Source organism: Dermacentor silvarum, chromosome 10 (assembly GCF_013339745.2).
Source record: "Dermacentor silvarum isolate Dsil-2018 chromosome 10, BIME_Dsil_1.4, whole genome shotgun sequence".
NCBI classification, from domain to species: domain Eukaryota; kingdom Metazoa; phylum Arthropoda; class Arachnida; order Ixodida; family Ixodidae; genus Dermacentor; species Dermacentor silvarum.
The window spans coordinates 94,850,463-94,867,824 of record NC_051163.1 but is presented as its reverse complement, the minus strand read 5'-3'; the positions used below and the strand labels follow the sequence as shown (position 1 = coordinate 94,867,824).

General features: G+C 46.5%; 3 protein-coding genes across 10 annotated transcripts in view; 1 reads left to right on the top strand and 2 right to left on the bottom strand.

Annotated features, from left to right (window-relative positions):
- LOC119466308 (uncharacterized PE-PGRS family protein PE_PGRS24-like) overlaps positions 1–17,362 on the bottom strand; it is a 200,537-nt gene that overhangs the window by 90,563 nt on the left and 92,612 nt on the right. Inside the window, exon 2 of one of the 2 annotated variants that reach the window (XM_037726811.2) lies at positions 4,283–4,837. The exons of the other annotated variant lie outside the window; for it this stretch is intronic. Coding sequence (XP_037582739.1) covers positions 4,506–4,837 — 332 coding nt within the window. The 3' untranslated portion in view covers positions 4,283–4,505. Of the gene's footprint in view, positions 1–4,282; positions 4,838–17,362 lie in introns of those variants that run through there. 2 annotated transcript variants of the gene reach the window in all.
- LOC119466316 (uncharacterized PE-PGRS family protein PE_PGRS20-like) overlaps positions 1–17,362 on the bottom strand; it is a 1,297,174-nt gene that overhangs the window by 1,205,565 nt on the left and 74,247 nt on the right. The gene's annotated exons all lie outside the window — the stretch shown is intronic.
- Positions 1–17,362, top strand: part of LOC119466319 (uncharacterized PE-PGRS family protein PE_PGRS20-like) — a 1,091,962-nt gene that overhangs the window by 1,040,607 nt on the left and 33,993 nt on the right. The gene's annotated exons all lie outside the window — the stretch shown is intronic.

The window sequence follows — 17,362 nt, the reverse complement described above, 5'->3', positions numbered from 1 at the left end:
ATCACATGCGTGTCATATGAGTCATGAGACTGCCACCTCAGTATGGTGCTTTTATGGTCGTTTCGTTAGCTTTGTTGGCTCCCCGCACAGTGCGTCGCATAACATCGACTCCCACAGGGCGTAGGATCTGCCGGTTTTTTTTTTCTGACGATGTGTCGCAACGTTAAAGCGGTAGTCGAAAAATGCAGCGACTTTTTGACACTCTTTTGGCGTTTCGGCGGTGGCCTCCAGTTTCGGATACTAATTACGATTACGGATATTAGGGACTTAGGATAAAACGGGAGTTCTTTGTCGGCTTACCAGGGTCTGCTGCTGACTGTGTGTGTCTGTGTGTGCAGCGAAAATCGGCACTGTTTCATTCATTGCAACGCGGTGCCTGTTGCCGCGTGGAACCAAACCCTTGCTAATTTTGTGCATTGCGTCGCCTACCAAGCTCACGCCGTCAATGCCGGGTCGAGCGAGTTCCCCGAAGGACCATTCATACCCGCTCCGCTCGTGACTGCGTGCACGGATATGGCGAGGATTTTCTTGAGTGAACGCAGCAATGGCGAACTACATTCTTTTCTGCAAGCAACACGCACTTCGGGTCTCCGCGAGATTTTACTGGATGTACAACACTTCGCACTGCAACTAGCCGCAAAAATATTTTTCGGCGCCCACCACCAAACACACCAACGTCTCGTCTCGGCACGTGCTTGGATCATGTCTGCGCTATTAGATCGGACTGGACTGAATGGCTATGTCCAAGCTGCAGGTTGCCAACGCGGCCTTTATTTCGCGCTAAAACTAACGTAAACGAGAAATTTCGCGGCTGGTCGACCGTTTCGGTGCAGCGTGGTGCAAAAATACGAAATTCCATAGAAATGACGCAATTGGCACAGCTGTTGCACCCTGTTAGTAGTGAAAAAAGAAGCTTCATCTCGGAACGACATGGGGTTGGTAATTCAAGTCTGTTTCAGGGATCACCAGGCATCAGAAGTGATGAATCAGTCAACATCCGAGAGAAATGAGAAAGACAGATAATTGAATCGCCCTAGACATGCAACCTGTAAAGGGAGGAAGAACATTCAAAGGAGATGGAAAGGAAAACGGCGTAATAAAACACAGGTGCATAAGAAGATGTGGGCGCCAATTAGAAAGATCAGGAATCCAGAATTCAACCTCAGCCATTCCAAGCTGTACGCGGTAGGCATAGGAGAAAGAGGGAAGCACAATATAAGTCGGCAACCGTGGGAATTTCAGAAAAGACAGAAAAAAAGGAACCAAGTGCAAATGGTAAAATAAAAAAGGAATATCATTTACGAATGGCATGCGGAAGATTTTAGTTTTCAGAAATATGGTTAGAAAGATATAAATGCCAGGTTTGAAGTTAAGGATGTTCTGGAGCAAGGTAACGCGAACTGAGCGCGTTTATAAGTGTAAAGTGTTTGGGACATTGAACTCGTAAACAGTGTAAACAGTGCATGTAGTGAAATATGCGCTGTGCCATCATACGTCTCTTAGTCCATCTCTTGAAAAGCCGCGCTCACGAGATCTGTGACAACATTGGCGAGCCTGCCAGGATACTATTTGGGCCATTTCACTGATCCTGGTGGTCTAGAGATGGAGTGGGAACGTTTGGCGGCGATAGCTAAACATTTAAACATGTCACAGAAGGAGGCGATGACGTATTTCGAGCATGCTCAGCGAGAGAAAGAAAAGCAGCTTGAAGGAGTGCGCGAAGAGCACGAAAGAGATAAAAAACGGCAGATCCCATCCCCTGTGGCAATCCATGTTATGCGAAGCAGTGTGCGGGTAGCCTACCAAGTTAAAGAAACGAACATGAGAGTACCAAGACTTGGGCGGCTGTTTCATGACATACATGACGCGCATGTCATGATATCCATGTCATGAGTGCTGAGGAGTCCATTAGCAAGGCCTAAGAGACATTACGGCAAAAGCCTTAGCCATGCTCATGACCATGACTTGGACCAGCAATATTTGCTTTTTTCCTTCATTTAGTATCACATCCGAACCCATTGTATTAGTTTTTGGGTGTTAGGAACTGATTTCAGTGGTTTTTGAGTGTTAATCTTTTTTCGCTGAGTCATTGTCATTTTTGCTGAGTCAGGCTCATGACTATGACTTCTACCTTCATCATTTAGTGGTTCCTTCCCTTACTACCTACGTCCGAACCTATTTCGGTGGTTTTTCAGTGTTAATCTTTTTTTCGCTGAGTCATTGTCATGACTATGACTTCTACCATCATCTTTTAGTGTTTCTTTCACTTAGTAAGCAAGTCAGAACAGCTTTCGGCGGTTTTTGAGTGTTAATCTTTCTTGGTGAGTCATTGTAATTTTTGCTGGGTCATGCTCATGGCTATGACTTCTCCCATCATCATTTAGTCTTTCCTTCCCTTAGTATCAACGTCCAAACCCATTTCGGCGGTTTTTGAGTGTTAATCTTTTTCAAATGCAAAGCATTTCTTGGCGAGCATTTGCCACATTGACAGTATCTATCTATCTAGCCGCTTACGTCTTGGTTCTCTCATTGTATCGTTAACTTGGTATTTACCAAAATTAGCATAGTATGGCAAGACTATATGGCGAACATAAATGATAGGTTGCAACCTGAATATCACATGTGTGCATTGTAGGTCGTGAATTAGCTGCCGACGTCTCGGTGCTCTCATGGTCGTTTCATTAACTTGGTAGGTACCGAAATTGGCATAGTATGACAACAGTGTGTGATGACATAAATGATAGGTCATGACATGAATTCCATAATTTGCGTGCATGTAGGTTATGAAACAGTGGCCAAAAATGGCACTGACCTAGATCTATGACTATGATCAGCGAAAAAATGGCTATGATCAGCGAAAAAAGATTCACACTCAAAAAAACACCGAAATGGCTCTGACATGTGTAGTAAGTGAAAGAAACACTAAAGGATGGTAATAGAAGCCATAGTCATGACCATGACTCACCAAAAATGACAGTGAATAAGCAAGAAAACGTTAGCACTGAAAAAACACTGAAATGAGTTCTGACGTGGGTATCAAGTGACGAAAACACTAAAGAATGATGGTAAAAGTCAAAGTCGTCAGCATGACTAGACAAAATGAGAATGATTCAGCAAAAAAAAATTAAAACTCAAGAACCACTGAAATTGGTTCGGACGTCGGCAATAATAAATGAAACACTAAAGGATGATGCTAGAAGTCATAATCGTGAGCAGGACTCTGCAAAAATGAAAATGACAAAGCTTAAAAATAATAACACACAAAAACCAACGTAATGGGTTCGGAGGTGGTGCTATGTGAAGGAAAAGGCTGAATATTGATGGTCGAAGTCATAGTCATTAGCATGACTAAGGCTTTCGCGTTAAGTTATTTTAGGCCTAGCCATAGAGACTCCTCAGGACTCTTGAAATGAGTTTCATGAAATGCTTGTAATGTAGGTCATCAAACAGCCGCCTAAGTCATGGTGCTGTCATGGTCGTTTTCTTAACTTGATAGGCTCTCCACACACTGCTTCGCATACCATTGGTTCCCCCTGTGTGTGGGATCTGTCGGTTTTTTCGCTGGCGCATTGTCGTTTAAGGCGGCTGTTTCATGACCTATATGACACGTATGTCGTGAAAACCATGTCATGAACTATCATTTATGTTCCTCATATACTGTTATACTATGCCAGTTTTGCTACCTACTAAGTAAGCGACATGACCATGACCATGAGAGCTCCAAGACGTAGGCAGCTCTTTCATGACCTACATGACACACGTCATCATATTTATGTCATGACCAATCATTTGTGTTCGTCAAACACTCTAGTCATACTATGCCAATTTTGGTAAGTACCAAGTAAACGATACGACCATGAGAGCACCAAGACGTTGGTGGCTTGATAGATGGATAGATGGATAGATAGATCGATAGATAGATAGATAGATGTTGTCAAAGTGGCAAATGTTCACCAAGAAATGTTTCGCATATAAAAGAAATCTTGGCGATGAATAAACAAGCGGAAATGAATGCGGGTTCCCGTGAAGCAACTAGCACATCCAGGTCGGCGTCATCCGACTCACCTTCTCCCAGACCGAGACAAATTTACCCCAGGATACTAATGGCACATTTCGATGAGCGAAGAGATGGCCTAGATGCTTATTTGCATCGGTTTCAGAGGATCGCAGTCGGGCAGGGCTGTGAGAAGAGCAAGTGGGCCAGCGACCTGAGCCTGTGTTTAGTAGGGGAGGCTCTGAGTCAGTTTGGCCGGATGCCAGCAGAACAATCATTAGACTATGAGAAAGTAAAATAACAACTTTATTGCAGAGGTTCAAGTTGACCGCTGAAGGCTTTCAGGAAAGTTCAGACTGTGCAAGCCAGAAGATTCAGAAATGGGAACGCAGTTCGCATGCCGTCTGACAAACTATTTTGAGAGGTGGATAGAGCTATCCGAAACGGGAAAAAACATATGAAGGAGTTCACGACAAAGTAGGTCTCCTGGGCATACGGTGAATCCTGGGCCTCAGGCACCTCCTTGGCCTCCGTCGCCTCCTGAACCTCCATTGCCTCCTCGTGCTGTGGCGCTTCCTACGCCTCCGGCGGCTCCTGCGCCTCCCACGCCTCCTGTGGCCCCGGAGCCTCCTAGGCCCCCGTTGCCTCCTGAACCCCCGTCGCCTCCAGCAGCCCCGCCGATTCCTGCACCCCCGGCGCCTCCTGCGCCTCCTGCACCTCCTACGTATCCTGGTCCCCCGGCACCTCCGTCGCCTCCGTCTTCTCCTTGGCCTCCAGGGTTTCCTGCGGCTCCTGCCTTTCCTGCGGCTCCTGCGGCTCCTGGGCCAGCTGGGTCTCCTGGGCCTTTCGCAAGACGGAGTTATCACTTTTTCTGTCTGACATGCGTTCGCTCGCCGTGAAAGCGCGCGTCCCTCGCGCGCTTTCACTCGCACATTTCACTGGATTAAAATTGGGTGCATCATTTCACTTTGTACACCACATCACTTTCGCTATTAGATTATAACGCGAGGATTGACTTCCGGTAGCAAAAATCTGGAAAAAACGTCGCGTTACAATCGAGTAAAAATATGGTCGTTTTGTGAGCGAAAGTTCTAAGCCCCATGAAAGAACCAGTAGTGATTTAGTGCTTTGACAGTGTGTAACCCTTTTGTGAGCACTCATATAGTGCTCTCGAGGATGAACTCCACACATTGCGAACAGGAGAGCACATTGTCCTAGCGCCGATGAGCACTAACGAAAGAAATTGTTATGGCAGACGTTACGAATGGTAATCTTGCCGTGACGAACTGTGTGTGTGTGTGTGTGTGTGTGTGTGTGTGTGCGTGCGTGTGTGTGTGTGTGGTGTGTGTGTGTGCGTGCGTGCGTGCGTGCGTGCGTGTGATTTCCTCTTATCATCTGATGTAGTTATCTCATCCATGCGTGTACAAAGAGACATACAGGCAGAAACATGCATGCACTTACAAAGAAGCAAACACGCGCATAGGAAATAAGACACACCGACATTGCAATCGGGGGCTTGAAAGACATATAATCGTAATTTCCCTCGTTCACATTCGTGATACGTTCACTTAATTTGTTCAATATGGCAGCGGCCATATTCAACATTTTTACGCGGTAGCAAAAAACATGTAATTTAAATTGTGATTAAAAAGAAGCTCTTCTCTAAAAAGAATGCTATACTCTGAATGAAAACGATCACAAATGAATGTATAAGTGCCGATCACAGCTAGGGTCGCAAACCGGCCCGAATTTATTGAGAAAGTCTCTACTTTTAAGCAGATATTCCAAATCCCCACTTGATCGATTCGGGACGGCATATATATCCCGATCTTTTCTCTTTGTTACTGAATAACAATCTAAAATGCAAGTTTACTGTTTGTACATCTTGACAGCTTAGTTGCGCCGTCTCATTTGTGTTCTCTTGCATTATCGCAAGCATAAAGGCGGTTTCTTTTTAATGCGATCGCCATTCTTTACCCATTTCGTGGTATGCTTGTTTGTATCTAAGCTCTTACACCCAGTGACGAAGTTGTCAGTTAGCTTGTGCCACTACATATGTGGTGGCTGCTGTCTCGCGAAGCGGACAAAATGGGCCTAATAGCTTGCTGATGGCTACTGTCTAGCCTAGTGAACAACTTTTCTCACTGGGTATCCGCAACTGGGGTATGTTCCCGAACAGACAACTTCGGCACTTCGTATCTGATAATTGTGCGTGCCCATTCGTGGTCAAACCCCAGAGTATATGTGCGAAGGTGACACAAGGGGTATGTAGCTTTAAATACAGTCGGAACCGGGTACATCGAATCTGAAAGGGATCCCAAAAGAAGTTCGATATATAGTATTTCTATATATAAAATAAAAAATTATACAGAAAATTTCAATGGGATTTGACAGCTATTCAATAAATACAATAATTCGTCATAAGAGTGTTCGATATACCCTGGTGTGACTGTATAAAGAAGCGATAACGCCTCATCCACAAATGACACATCCGCGTCGATTGTGGCCGCTTGATGCAGAGCCATTGAAACGAAGTTGCAGCCAGGACACTAGAGATACTACAGAGTTTAAGCTGGGGTGCAGATATTACAACAAGATAACCTGTGTCGTGGTTTCAATTGGCATTGTGGTTTGCTGCTAAATTGCTACTTTGTGTGTCTGCAGTGGCAATAGGTGTGTCGCTTCATTCCTTTAATGCTAATCGCATTAAAGCCGACATTCATTATCATGAGATTGGTCCTGCCGGAAATTTTTCGTCGCGGTGCTTTACTTACGTTGTATACTCTAATCATTGAGAGTACCTCAACCTGTACTATAGTATAGTGTTGGTAGACAGGCACTACGACACCTTTACTCTTAGAAATTGCAACAATCCAGGACTAAGCAAATTGAGCAGCTTTATTGCACGTACAGACTGCTGGCTCCTGGCACTAACAGGGTCGCTCATTGCCATCTATGCTTTGTAACAACTGATTTCACTTTCATTCTTCTGCTCGTATCATCCGGCATCAATTGGCCACTCGTCGTGATAACGGCGTCATGACGACATCTGATTCAATGACGCAGGACAAAAAAAAGGAAAATGGAACTGATGCCGCAGAATATGTCCAGGACTTGCATACACACCGAAAAACACATTGGCGAGACGAAGCAATGCACTGACGTAGGGTGAAACGCCTTGAGTGTCAAGTACCTTGTTTTGCAATTACTCGATCTTCATTTTTGCCTGCTATATGCAATTTCAGCGTCGAGACCCCATGGGCCTCTTGTTATTGATATTTGTGAACAGTGCAATCGTGCTTCTTCTTTTGTAGATTTTCAAAGTGGGAATTGTTCACCCTCTTACGCAGTAGAACGACAGAGTCAACATACTGAGGTCGGAGCTGTTAACAATGCGTACTGGCACTGTTGTTTGCTTCTATGCGAGGCAATGTGCAATGGTCACGAAACGGACGTTCAAAAGCATATGGCATTTATTATGTCGCGATGCCTTCGTGCGAGATCTCAAAATTACTCGAACACTAGGCTAGAATTACCTCCGGGTGATCGTCGGTGCTTGATTTCGATTAAGCGATTTACAATTACAAGTCATTACTCAACCGACATGCGAAGTTACTTAGCGACGTGCAAATGCCAGCGTAGTGCACGCGATGTGCGCTATGTAAGCACTATTTCTACGTATATGCATATGCATAATTTATCGCATAATCACATCGCGGGCAATAGATCACATAAATATTAAGCGGTCTGTTTTCGGCTTCTTCGTGCGAGTGGCTAGGGCATGGTGGTATTTTCCGTATTCTAGCTGGCTGTTCATAACTGCATGCGGTTTGTCATGTACAATTAAAGTTATGACGCCCGTACGGAGCATGACGTTCATCTACTGTGATGCAACGACTGGCCTAAGTGATCCCCAAGGTACAGAGGAGTGGAAATTCAGCGTGCTAGCTGCAAAATCATTTCTTCATTTCTTCCAACCCCCTTTTTTGGTCTATTTAGGCTATATTTGGTACAACATTGCCTTGGGATATACGGTTGCAGCAAAGCAACTAAATGATACAGTAGACAGACAATCAGATTGGGCAGCAGAACCAACGAATCCTGTACTAGCAAGGCTTGTTTCAGTTGCCGTGAGCTTTACTCAGTGCAATGTTCATTCGCCGCAAATTCTGTAACGTTAGGAGGGGCCACTGTAACCATGGTGAAAGGGGTGTTTTCAGGCAGCTTATTTATGGCTACAGAATCTACAGCTGGCACACTTTATCGGTAATGTTTCTAGCATTAAATGGTGCAAAAACAAGCAATACCAATGCTTATCAACTTCTAATATTTTGCACAAACCAAGAACAGGTGCGACACACTGGACCGGCAGACCTCGGGTTAGGGCCGCCTTCTTTGGGTCGACATTCACAGTTTTTTTTGCAATGTCAGCAAGCCCTTCGTTAGCAAACTGCCTTATAATGAGACCTTCGTTGAAGCAAACGTTTCATGATGTATCCTGCTCTTCGCTGTTTACCAGCTGTGCCAGAGAATGCCGCAACGGTTATCGCCCTAATAAATCTAGAATGGAGAAAGCAACAAACTGTTCTTGGTGTGTTTTGCGGCACTACCATAGTCTTTTGCTTAGAAGGCAATGTAACCAATTATTTATGATCACGAACCATCTGCTCGACGGGTAAGCAGGGTCCTATGAAGGTCGACGGCCAACATTTTCAAATGCGTCTCTACCAACGTATACCTCTGGCTCTGCTGTGAGAGCAGATGAGCCTTTAGCCCTATATTAGCTCCTTTCAGTCTGTGAAAAAGAGCTGCGATGGCTTGATTTAGGCCCCTGTCCTCTACTCGCAGTCTTTTTGTATCATTTCTATGTTCTCGTAGACGTAACATTTATTTTTAACCTGATAGCAATTTTATGGACCCCCGAAGTGCGTGCCACCATATATTGTCACGCATTTAAACAGTAAGAGGAGTGTTATAAGGTGCCCAGATGCACGAACAAATCTGCAGGGCGCCCGTGGCCACAGTTTCTGCAGTGTAGCCAAGGCTGCACTCTGCCTTCCATTGCTGGCGTTAGCATTGTGCACACAAACGTTTCTGCCGAGATGCAAACTCGTGCACTTCATCTCATCCCGTGCACCATCGAGAAACATGACGCTTCCAGCGCCGCTGGCTGCGCTGCCAATAATGCTAGCGTTTTCAGACGCCTGGTATAGCTGCCGGGGCTGTGTTCTTGCTGCACCGCAGCAGTTTCCTAGCACACTACGTCACGACAACATGTAGTCTCCGCGTATTGTAACACCTTCCGACCAGCCGGAGCACAACGGTAATGCTTGCTCTCTGTGTTTCGCTGTTTGGAAAGAAGTGCGAATTTTTTACAGCAAAGCTCTCTAGTTGGTCGGGATTTTTCATGGAGTGCTCACCCCAAAAAACGGCTAGTGGAAACGGGGCTTGTGTTTGAGTTTCCGCGTAACAAAATTCACTTTTCTTATATATTCGAACGACAATCCGATGCTGCAATGTCTTTAGGTCGTGTGCAAGTCATACTTTACGAATTTTCGGACACATTTTACTTTGAGAAATATAATTACTTCAATAACGTACTTGCTCTAGGCGGAAGGCGTACAAAAATGGGGACATAGGTTGTTCTAACGTTACGGCCATTAAGCGGCCACGGCCACTCAAACAAACCTCTAGCGGCAGCAGGTAAAGGTGTTTTGTTTTTAAGTTTCCACGTAACCTGCAGATTAATGTTTTTTTCGTATGTTCGAATAACATTGCGAAGCTGTTATTTCTGCAGCTGGTCTGTAACTCGTACTTAACGCATTTTCTGGCGCAGTTTCCTTTTAGACAATAATTTATTCAATATGACACACGTGCTTGGCGGACAGCCATTAAGGATGAGGATGTACGCTGCACGTAGGCACATGTGCGTGCGCGCATCAAGTACATCGCTTGTGGCGGCGGTGCTTGTCTAACGTCCAGACCTGCTTCGCCGTACATCCACTGACACAAGGTTAAATGAAGGTAGATATTTTTTTTTTCGTTTTTTAAATGTTTTTTGCAGTGCAGCAGCCTAGAAATATGGCCATGGGTTCTGACGTTCATTGTGGGGCGAAATGTTGTACCAGATTTTCCTTCTTTCGGATTACATTGAGCTGAAAAGCGAGAGCTTTAAATTCATTGTTCATTTCTTCATTGCGAAGCTACTTTGGTACACTCTCGGCCGTATCTCACATTTAATTTGTCGAGTGCCGCGAAGACGGCAGCCAAAAGCTGATTTTCAAACTCGCCATATGAAATTGTTCACGTAGGTAGCACACTCTACGAATATGATAAATAAGACGAGGCAGAGAGAAAGAGCGCGATAGCAACGGAAGGTCACAAAAAAAAATAAACTGTTAACGAACACTAGGCTGAGTTTGCAGCTATGTCCAAATTCCGAATTCGCTCTGAAGTGTACGTAGGCGCGCAAATAATTAGATTGCCCATCGCAAAAAGACCATTGCGAGCGAAAGCGCTTATTTAAAGCAGATTTGTCTGCTTATCTAACACCTCATGTCATTCCCCGAGGAAATCGCTACAGGTGACTACGCTTCGCTTCTTGTTTTTCTTTTGGACATGTCGCACAATCAGAATTCTTTTCATATACATAAACCTTATTTGCCTGCTTGGAGACGAAGTGGGCTCGAAGACTTTTTGTGCACTTTATGTTTTGTTCCATACAAAAATATTTGCGAAGCCAATTCTTAATTTGTTGGAAGCAGGGACCTCCTTTAGTTACATTGTTATGGGGACGCCAGGCACAAGAGAGGTATTTGTACACAGTATACAGAGAGAAATGGGAATAACCATCTTTATTCGTGAAAATGGCTCATCGACCTTAGCAGTACATATCGTCAGAGGCGAGGGACAAATATAGATATTGATAAACAATTAAAAAGATAACAAACACTCCTAGCCACCCTGACTGTAAAGCGGATATTCTGTGTGGACTTTCGTAAATAGTTCATCGTTCACACGGCTGGATGAATCAATGAATGCTATGAGTGTCCCCCTAGAAATGAAGCGGTTCGTTGCGCCACCAAACTGTCTTAATTTTTTTTACCTGTCCTACCTATCTTTCCTTTTTTTTACAAACGTAAAATTTCCCACATAAAGGTTTCTGAACCCATAATTGGAACTTTGTTCCCTCCAATTTTGGTGGTCTCCCTATTTTTCTGCCGCCAAATCTCCAATACGCTTTACAAATTTCTGTTGTGGACATGTTAACGTTCCACCTGCTATCCCTGAACCCAAAAGCTTCAAGGAGGAAAGCGGAGCCTAAACCCATAGCCGCGTAGGTATTGTTGCATTCAAATAAAACATGTTCCGTTCGTTGCCTAGCTTCACTGCTGGAAGCACATGCTTCGAAAATGGTCTATGTGGGCAGCCTCCAATGACGTAATGTCACACCCCTTGCGAAGTCGGCTGTACTTACCGCAAGATGGCCAAAGGCTCATACGCGCAACTGTAATGATGCTGATCATGACGATAATAATGCTTTTCTCGAAAGATTGCACGGGGGTGTTATGATTGCCTCCAATATAAATGAAAGCACAATTGAAAACGATACTAAATAAAATGACGTAATGCGACAAGGCAAAATTTTCGTCTTGGTTGCACTATCGAACACCCTCTTGGTCTACGCATTCAGTCGCCCCCAGCAGAATATATTCCAATACGCATTGTGGTGCCTGCTTCTTTATTCCTTGTTTGTCAGCTTTATCTTTGTTTTTTCTCTGCAGATTAATTATTTGGTTTCCGCTAGAAATATGCTCATGTTCAGTGCGTTGATGCCTAAACAATTTATTTCAGGATATAATATTCGCAATTTATCGTGATAATAAACTTATAGCGGGATCACCGGTATCTTGAGTGGATGTATAGCAGTAATAATTGTCCAGTCTTATGTGAAACTTCAAAATCGCACCTCAAAGAACGCAGGTAAGTAATAATTTTCTATTTTTGGTATAAGTACTCGGAGTAAAAAAAATACACTGAAATAACCAAATTATGCACTTGGTTCCTAGTTCCCAACATTTGAAATGGAAACGTTTGTAATCACAATAACTTCACTTTATTGTACTTTAGGCTGTATACCACGCGTTCAGTATTAAGCGGCGACTAACTAGAAAACATGCTCGACTCATTTATGGTCCTATACCGTAGCGGGGCGCCAACATTTTCACAATAAGTTGTGCGATAACTATACTGTAATCTCATCCGAAACGTTTTCCATGTGGTACTTAGTGCAATAATATCTGATAGCAGAGTCAGAATGACCTTTATTCCAACATCCACCACACCATGCTATTCCAACATCTAACACCATGCTGCGAGTTGAAGGCGAAAATCACAGACTTCTTGATAGAGACTTACGCACTAGAAGTAGTTTTGATTGCGATAACGGCGTCCTTATCATCGTCACCGTAAACCAGCGTACATACAGGATACGCCTGGAACCCAATATGTGCAGATATCTCCATCATTTCCTTGCAGTTGTTGATTGCGTTAAATTGTCACATCGCGTCTGTATATCGTATCTTTATATTCCAGATGTCGCTTTCCGTACACATAGATGATGTGTTGTCGATAGTAAACAATTGGCATAGAGCGTATACTGAGCCGAGTGTCATCCGCGTGTTGACGTCATGCCCTTTAGCAATTGGTGTCTTCTCATTTGGTCCTGTGAATGAGAGCCGTAGACGTAATCTTACTCTAAGCCTCCTTTCTTTAGCAGTTGCTCGACCGTCATCTAACTCATAACCTTTACCAGCGTGGCTTTTGTTACGTGGGTTTAATGACGACGCTCTCGGCTTAGATATCTTACTTTTGGGAGCTGTAAGGCTAAGCCATCTTCTGCCATCCAATTTTTCGCAGATGTTGTTTTTCTTCGGATGTGCCAAGCAGAGCTTGAGTAAGAGAACTGATAGTAGTCATCAGCTAGATTACACAGCGTAACAAAAAGGCGGAGCAATTGCCGGCAAGTTTTGCAAGGCTAGGTCCACCGGAAGTCAATAGATTTTCTGGCGGACCAAAAAGCAAAAATATCTAGGGAATTTAGGTCCGCCTCCCGCAAGCCACATTTCTCCTCCTAAGCAGTTATAAGCACTCGCAAATAGCAGTACGCGCGCGCGCGCGCGCGCGCGTGTGTGTGTGTGTGTGTGTGTGTGTGTGTGTGTGTGTGTGTGTGTGTGTGTGTGTGTGTGTGTGTGTGTGTGTGTGTGTGTGTGTGTGTGTGTGTGTGTGTGTGTGTGTATGGTGACAAACACTGCGCCTAATTCGATGCGCGGAGAGATAGACGTCTTCGACCGCACTACGTCTCTCCACCGCGTCACCACCGCAGCGTCTCCTGCGATATACGTCACCGACGGCTGCTATGAAAACAGGCTGGCCTGCTTCAAAGGGGTGCCTTTCTCTTCCGCCTCCGAGACGATCGTAGCGTCGGTATGCTCGTCCGCTGCCGTTGCTAATCGAATAAACAGTGTTACGTTTTCATGTTGGGGATTCGTCCTTCAGCAGACGCGACATCTCACATCTGGTGACCCGGCCAACGGACAATAACGCCTCGCCATGGACGAGAAAGACGTCCTCCAACAACAGCTGGAGCTTCTCCAGAGGCAACTTCACATGCAGCAGGAGGTGACCCAGAAGCAAGAGCAACAGCTTCAGGAACGGCACCGCGAACTCAATGATTCCGTGCAGTAGCGTCCTGGCGACGCATCCGCAACGCTCGCCGCGCCTGCCGGCTCCGCCGAGGTCGTCAGAACCCCGGCAGACGACATCCTGCACGCTGCCCCGCAGAACATCTAGCGCGTCGCTGTCAAGCTTCCGCCGTTTTGGACCGCCTCGCTCGAGGTATGGTTCGCCCAAGTCGAGGTCCAGTTATCCCTCGCACGCATCCCGCAAGACCGGACCCACCAGAATTATGTCGTCACCCACCTCGATGCCCGCTAAGCCAACGAGGTCCGGGATATCCTTGCCAACCCACCAACGGCCAACCTTTATGAACACCTCAAGAATGAACTCATCCGCTGCCTGTCACTCTCGGAAGACCAGAAGGTGCGACAACTCCAGTCCGCAGAACTCGCCGAACGCAAGCCTTCGCAGCTCCTCCGCCACATGCGTGCTCTCGTGGGTAACATGGAAGTCCCGGATTCCCTACTGCAAGCACTTTGGCTTCAACGACTTCCACCGCAAGTTCAGGCAATTCTGCAGGCTCAGCTTACGCTACCTCTCGGCCAACTTGCCGGGATCGCTAATCGCGTCATCGAGGTCTCTTTGCCGCCGTTGTCGCCCACCGTCCAGGCTGTCGCCGCAACGCCGAACACCACAGAGCTTGCGCGCCGCATCGACGATATCAATCGACAGCTCAGCACCATTCAACGACGCTTGGATCAAGACTCGCCGACACGCCACTCGCAAAGCCGTCGCCGTAACACAGTCCCGTCGCAGCAGCCTGGTGACGACGACCGGTGCTACTCCCATCGACGCTTCGGGGACAGAGCACGACAAAGTCGATCACCCTGCTCCGCTGGACATAAGGGAAACGCCAAGGCAGCTCGTAGACACACCTGCGAGCTGCCAACCCGGAGGCCGTCGCATCTTCGTCACCGACCAAATTACAAAGCAGCGGTTCCTTGTCGACAGCAGTACCATTATTTGCTGCTACCCTGCTGCTACCCACGAGCCCATCTTCAAGGTACCCGCCCTCCTATGTCTTTCGAGCTCAACGCGGCAAAGCGGTTCACAATCAAGACTCACGGCCACGATGTAAGAATAGGCGACAGGTGCTAACACTCTCCCCACAACGCGCGCCAAAGCGCCGCCGACTCGCGTCCGGATTACGTTCGGCTCTGTTACAGCTCGGTCGGCACGGTCGTAGAGGGCGCTGCGGAATGCGGTCCCAGCCTCGGCGGCAAAGCGCTCTGCCGCTGCTTCTTCGTCCTGCTTGCATGTGCGGCGCTCTGTTTTGAGGGCACGGTTTATGTTCGCGTGCGGTTACTGAGCTTGTGCTTGGGTAGTATCGCCGCGAGCCATCGACAGAGGTGGCAGCCGCGTTCTGAGGGGAGTTTGAAATGGCCAGAAAGTGCTTCGTTCCGAACTGCAATTCTGGATAGCGGTCTTGTGCGAAGCATGTGCCTTTAATCAAAGCGCCCTCCGAAAGCGGTCGTCTAGAGCAGCGGCGCAATGCAAATCTGAGGGCAGAAAGACTCTAATGCCAACCGACCATGTCTGCGCTAAAGTCCCTAGATATTTTACGGGCGAAGCACCTAAGCACCGAGCCTTGTCCCCCCCCCCCCCTCGTCGTCATCGTCCGTAGCTCTGGTTTGTATGGAGTCCGCTAGGGGCGCTGCGGTGCACAAGGGTGTTCGTTCCTGACGCGCGCTTTCTTTTTCCCTTCAGACATGGATGATAACGGTCGGTGCACAAGGGCGTTCGTTCCCGACGCACGCTCTCTTTCTCTCTTCAGCCACGGATGATAACTGTCGCTTCTGATAACGACGCGCCAGCTATGGATGAAAAGGCGAGAGTGGCGGCTCAACTGCAAGCGGAGTCGAGAGTTCGCAAAGCTGCTGCAGCACGGCGACGCAGACAACAAGCGGACCCGGAGTCTAGGGCGTGGGAAGCTGCAGCAAAACGGCAACGCCGGCAAGCGGACCCGGAGCTGAGGGCTCGCGAAGCTGCAGCAGCACGGCAACGCCGGCATGAGGACCCGGAGCTCAGGACTCGCAAAGCTGCAGCAGTACGGCAACGCCGGTAAGCGGACCCAGAGCTGAGGGCTCGCGAAGCTCGTGCTTGAACCGAGCATCGGCGCCACCAACCTCAGGTAGAGAACGCTTCAGGCGTTTTTCCTCCGCTTCCCGTGCTATCGCCGCCTCTGGAGCCGCTTGCCGGCGTTGGGGGATTCACGGTTAACCGAATGATCCCCCGGTGCTTCGCCCACTCATCATCATTCATTTCGTGGATATGAGGTGTTTCTTTTTCTTTCTTTAAGTAGCGACAAGCTTTGAAGCACCACCGACGAATCTCATTGGGCGGCGCTCATTCCGGCAGCCATGTTCTTCCTAACGCTGTTCCCCCGCAATAGATAGCAGCGGCCTTTGACGGTCGCATGCTATCTAGGAAGATAATGGCGGCCGATTGAGTACATGTCGCTACTTAAAAAATACCAGGAAATCTAGGGACTTTAGTCGGCGCCAACCATATTTCCGAGGATACGATATCGACGGCATACTACGCGGAGTTTGATAAAAAGGTTGCCACCTTATTTCCGAACTGTCCAAAGAACCTCACGCGGTCAAATAAACCTCGAAAGCTGCTGTGAAAGAGAGAACCTCCTGTGTGCCACAGCCGTTTGTGCAAATTTTGCTGCTTGTACAAGATATTTACTGGGCGGCTTAACTCTCATGTTAAAAAAAATTTAATTAAATTGTGGGGTTTTACGTGCCAAAACCAGTTCTGATTATGAGGCACGCCGTAGTGCGGGACTCCGGAAATTTGGACCACCTGGGGTTCTTTAACGTGCACCTAAATCTAAGTACGCGGGTGTTTTCGCATTTCGCCCCCATCGAAATGCGGCCGCCGTGGCCGGGATTCGATCCCGCGACCTCGTGCTCAGCAGCCCAACACCATAGCCACTGAGCAACCGCGGCGGGTAACTCTCATGTACCAAGATTTAAAAAATAATGAAATGTCATGTAGCTAGACAGGACCAACGTAATGTTGTCTGCCGTCGCTTGGAGATACTCCGATTATTTTTTTGCATTCCGCCTGATTATTAATTATTTTCATAATTGATTATTCAACCTTTCTAATGCTGTAAAATTGTGAACAATAATCCAATTTAAGAACAATAATCAATTTTAACAATTTTTGGATAAAAATTGTGAACGAGAGAATTGTACAGCAACAAGAAAACTCTCGAATCTCCGCGGGACTGGCCGCTCGAGGCACTTTGCGTGTATTCGTGGGCTTCTTTCACGCTCGGAAAACACTTTTATGTATCATGTCAAACACTTTTATATCATGAGCAATGGAAAGCTGTATCGTGAGTCTGTCATGTTGCTCTACAATTTTATCATTGACACTTTTAATCTAACTATAATATTTGAGATGTTGAATAATTAGACTATGTAATTAGGCAGAATGTAAAAAAATAAGCTGAGTATCTTCAAGGGACGGCAACAACATTACTATGGTTCTGTCCAACTACGTGACATTTGCATATTTTTAAATCCTTGTGCACCCTGTATAAAACTGCTGTTTTCTGTGCAGATGTGTGCCCGATTTTCAAATTTGTTCCATACTGGCTACTGATTTTTCACA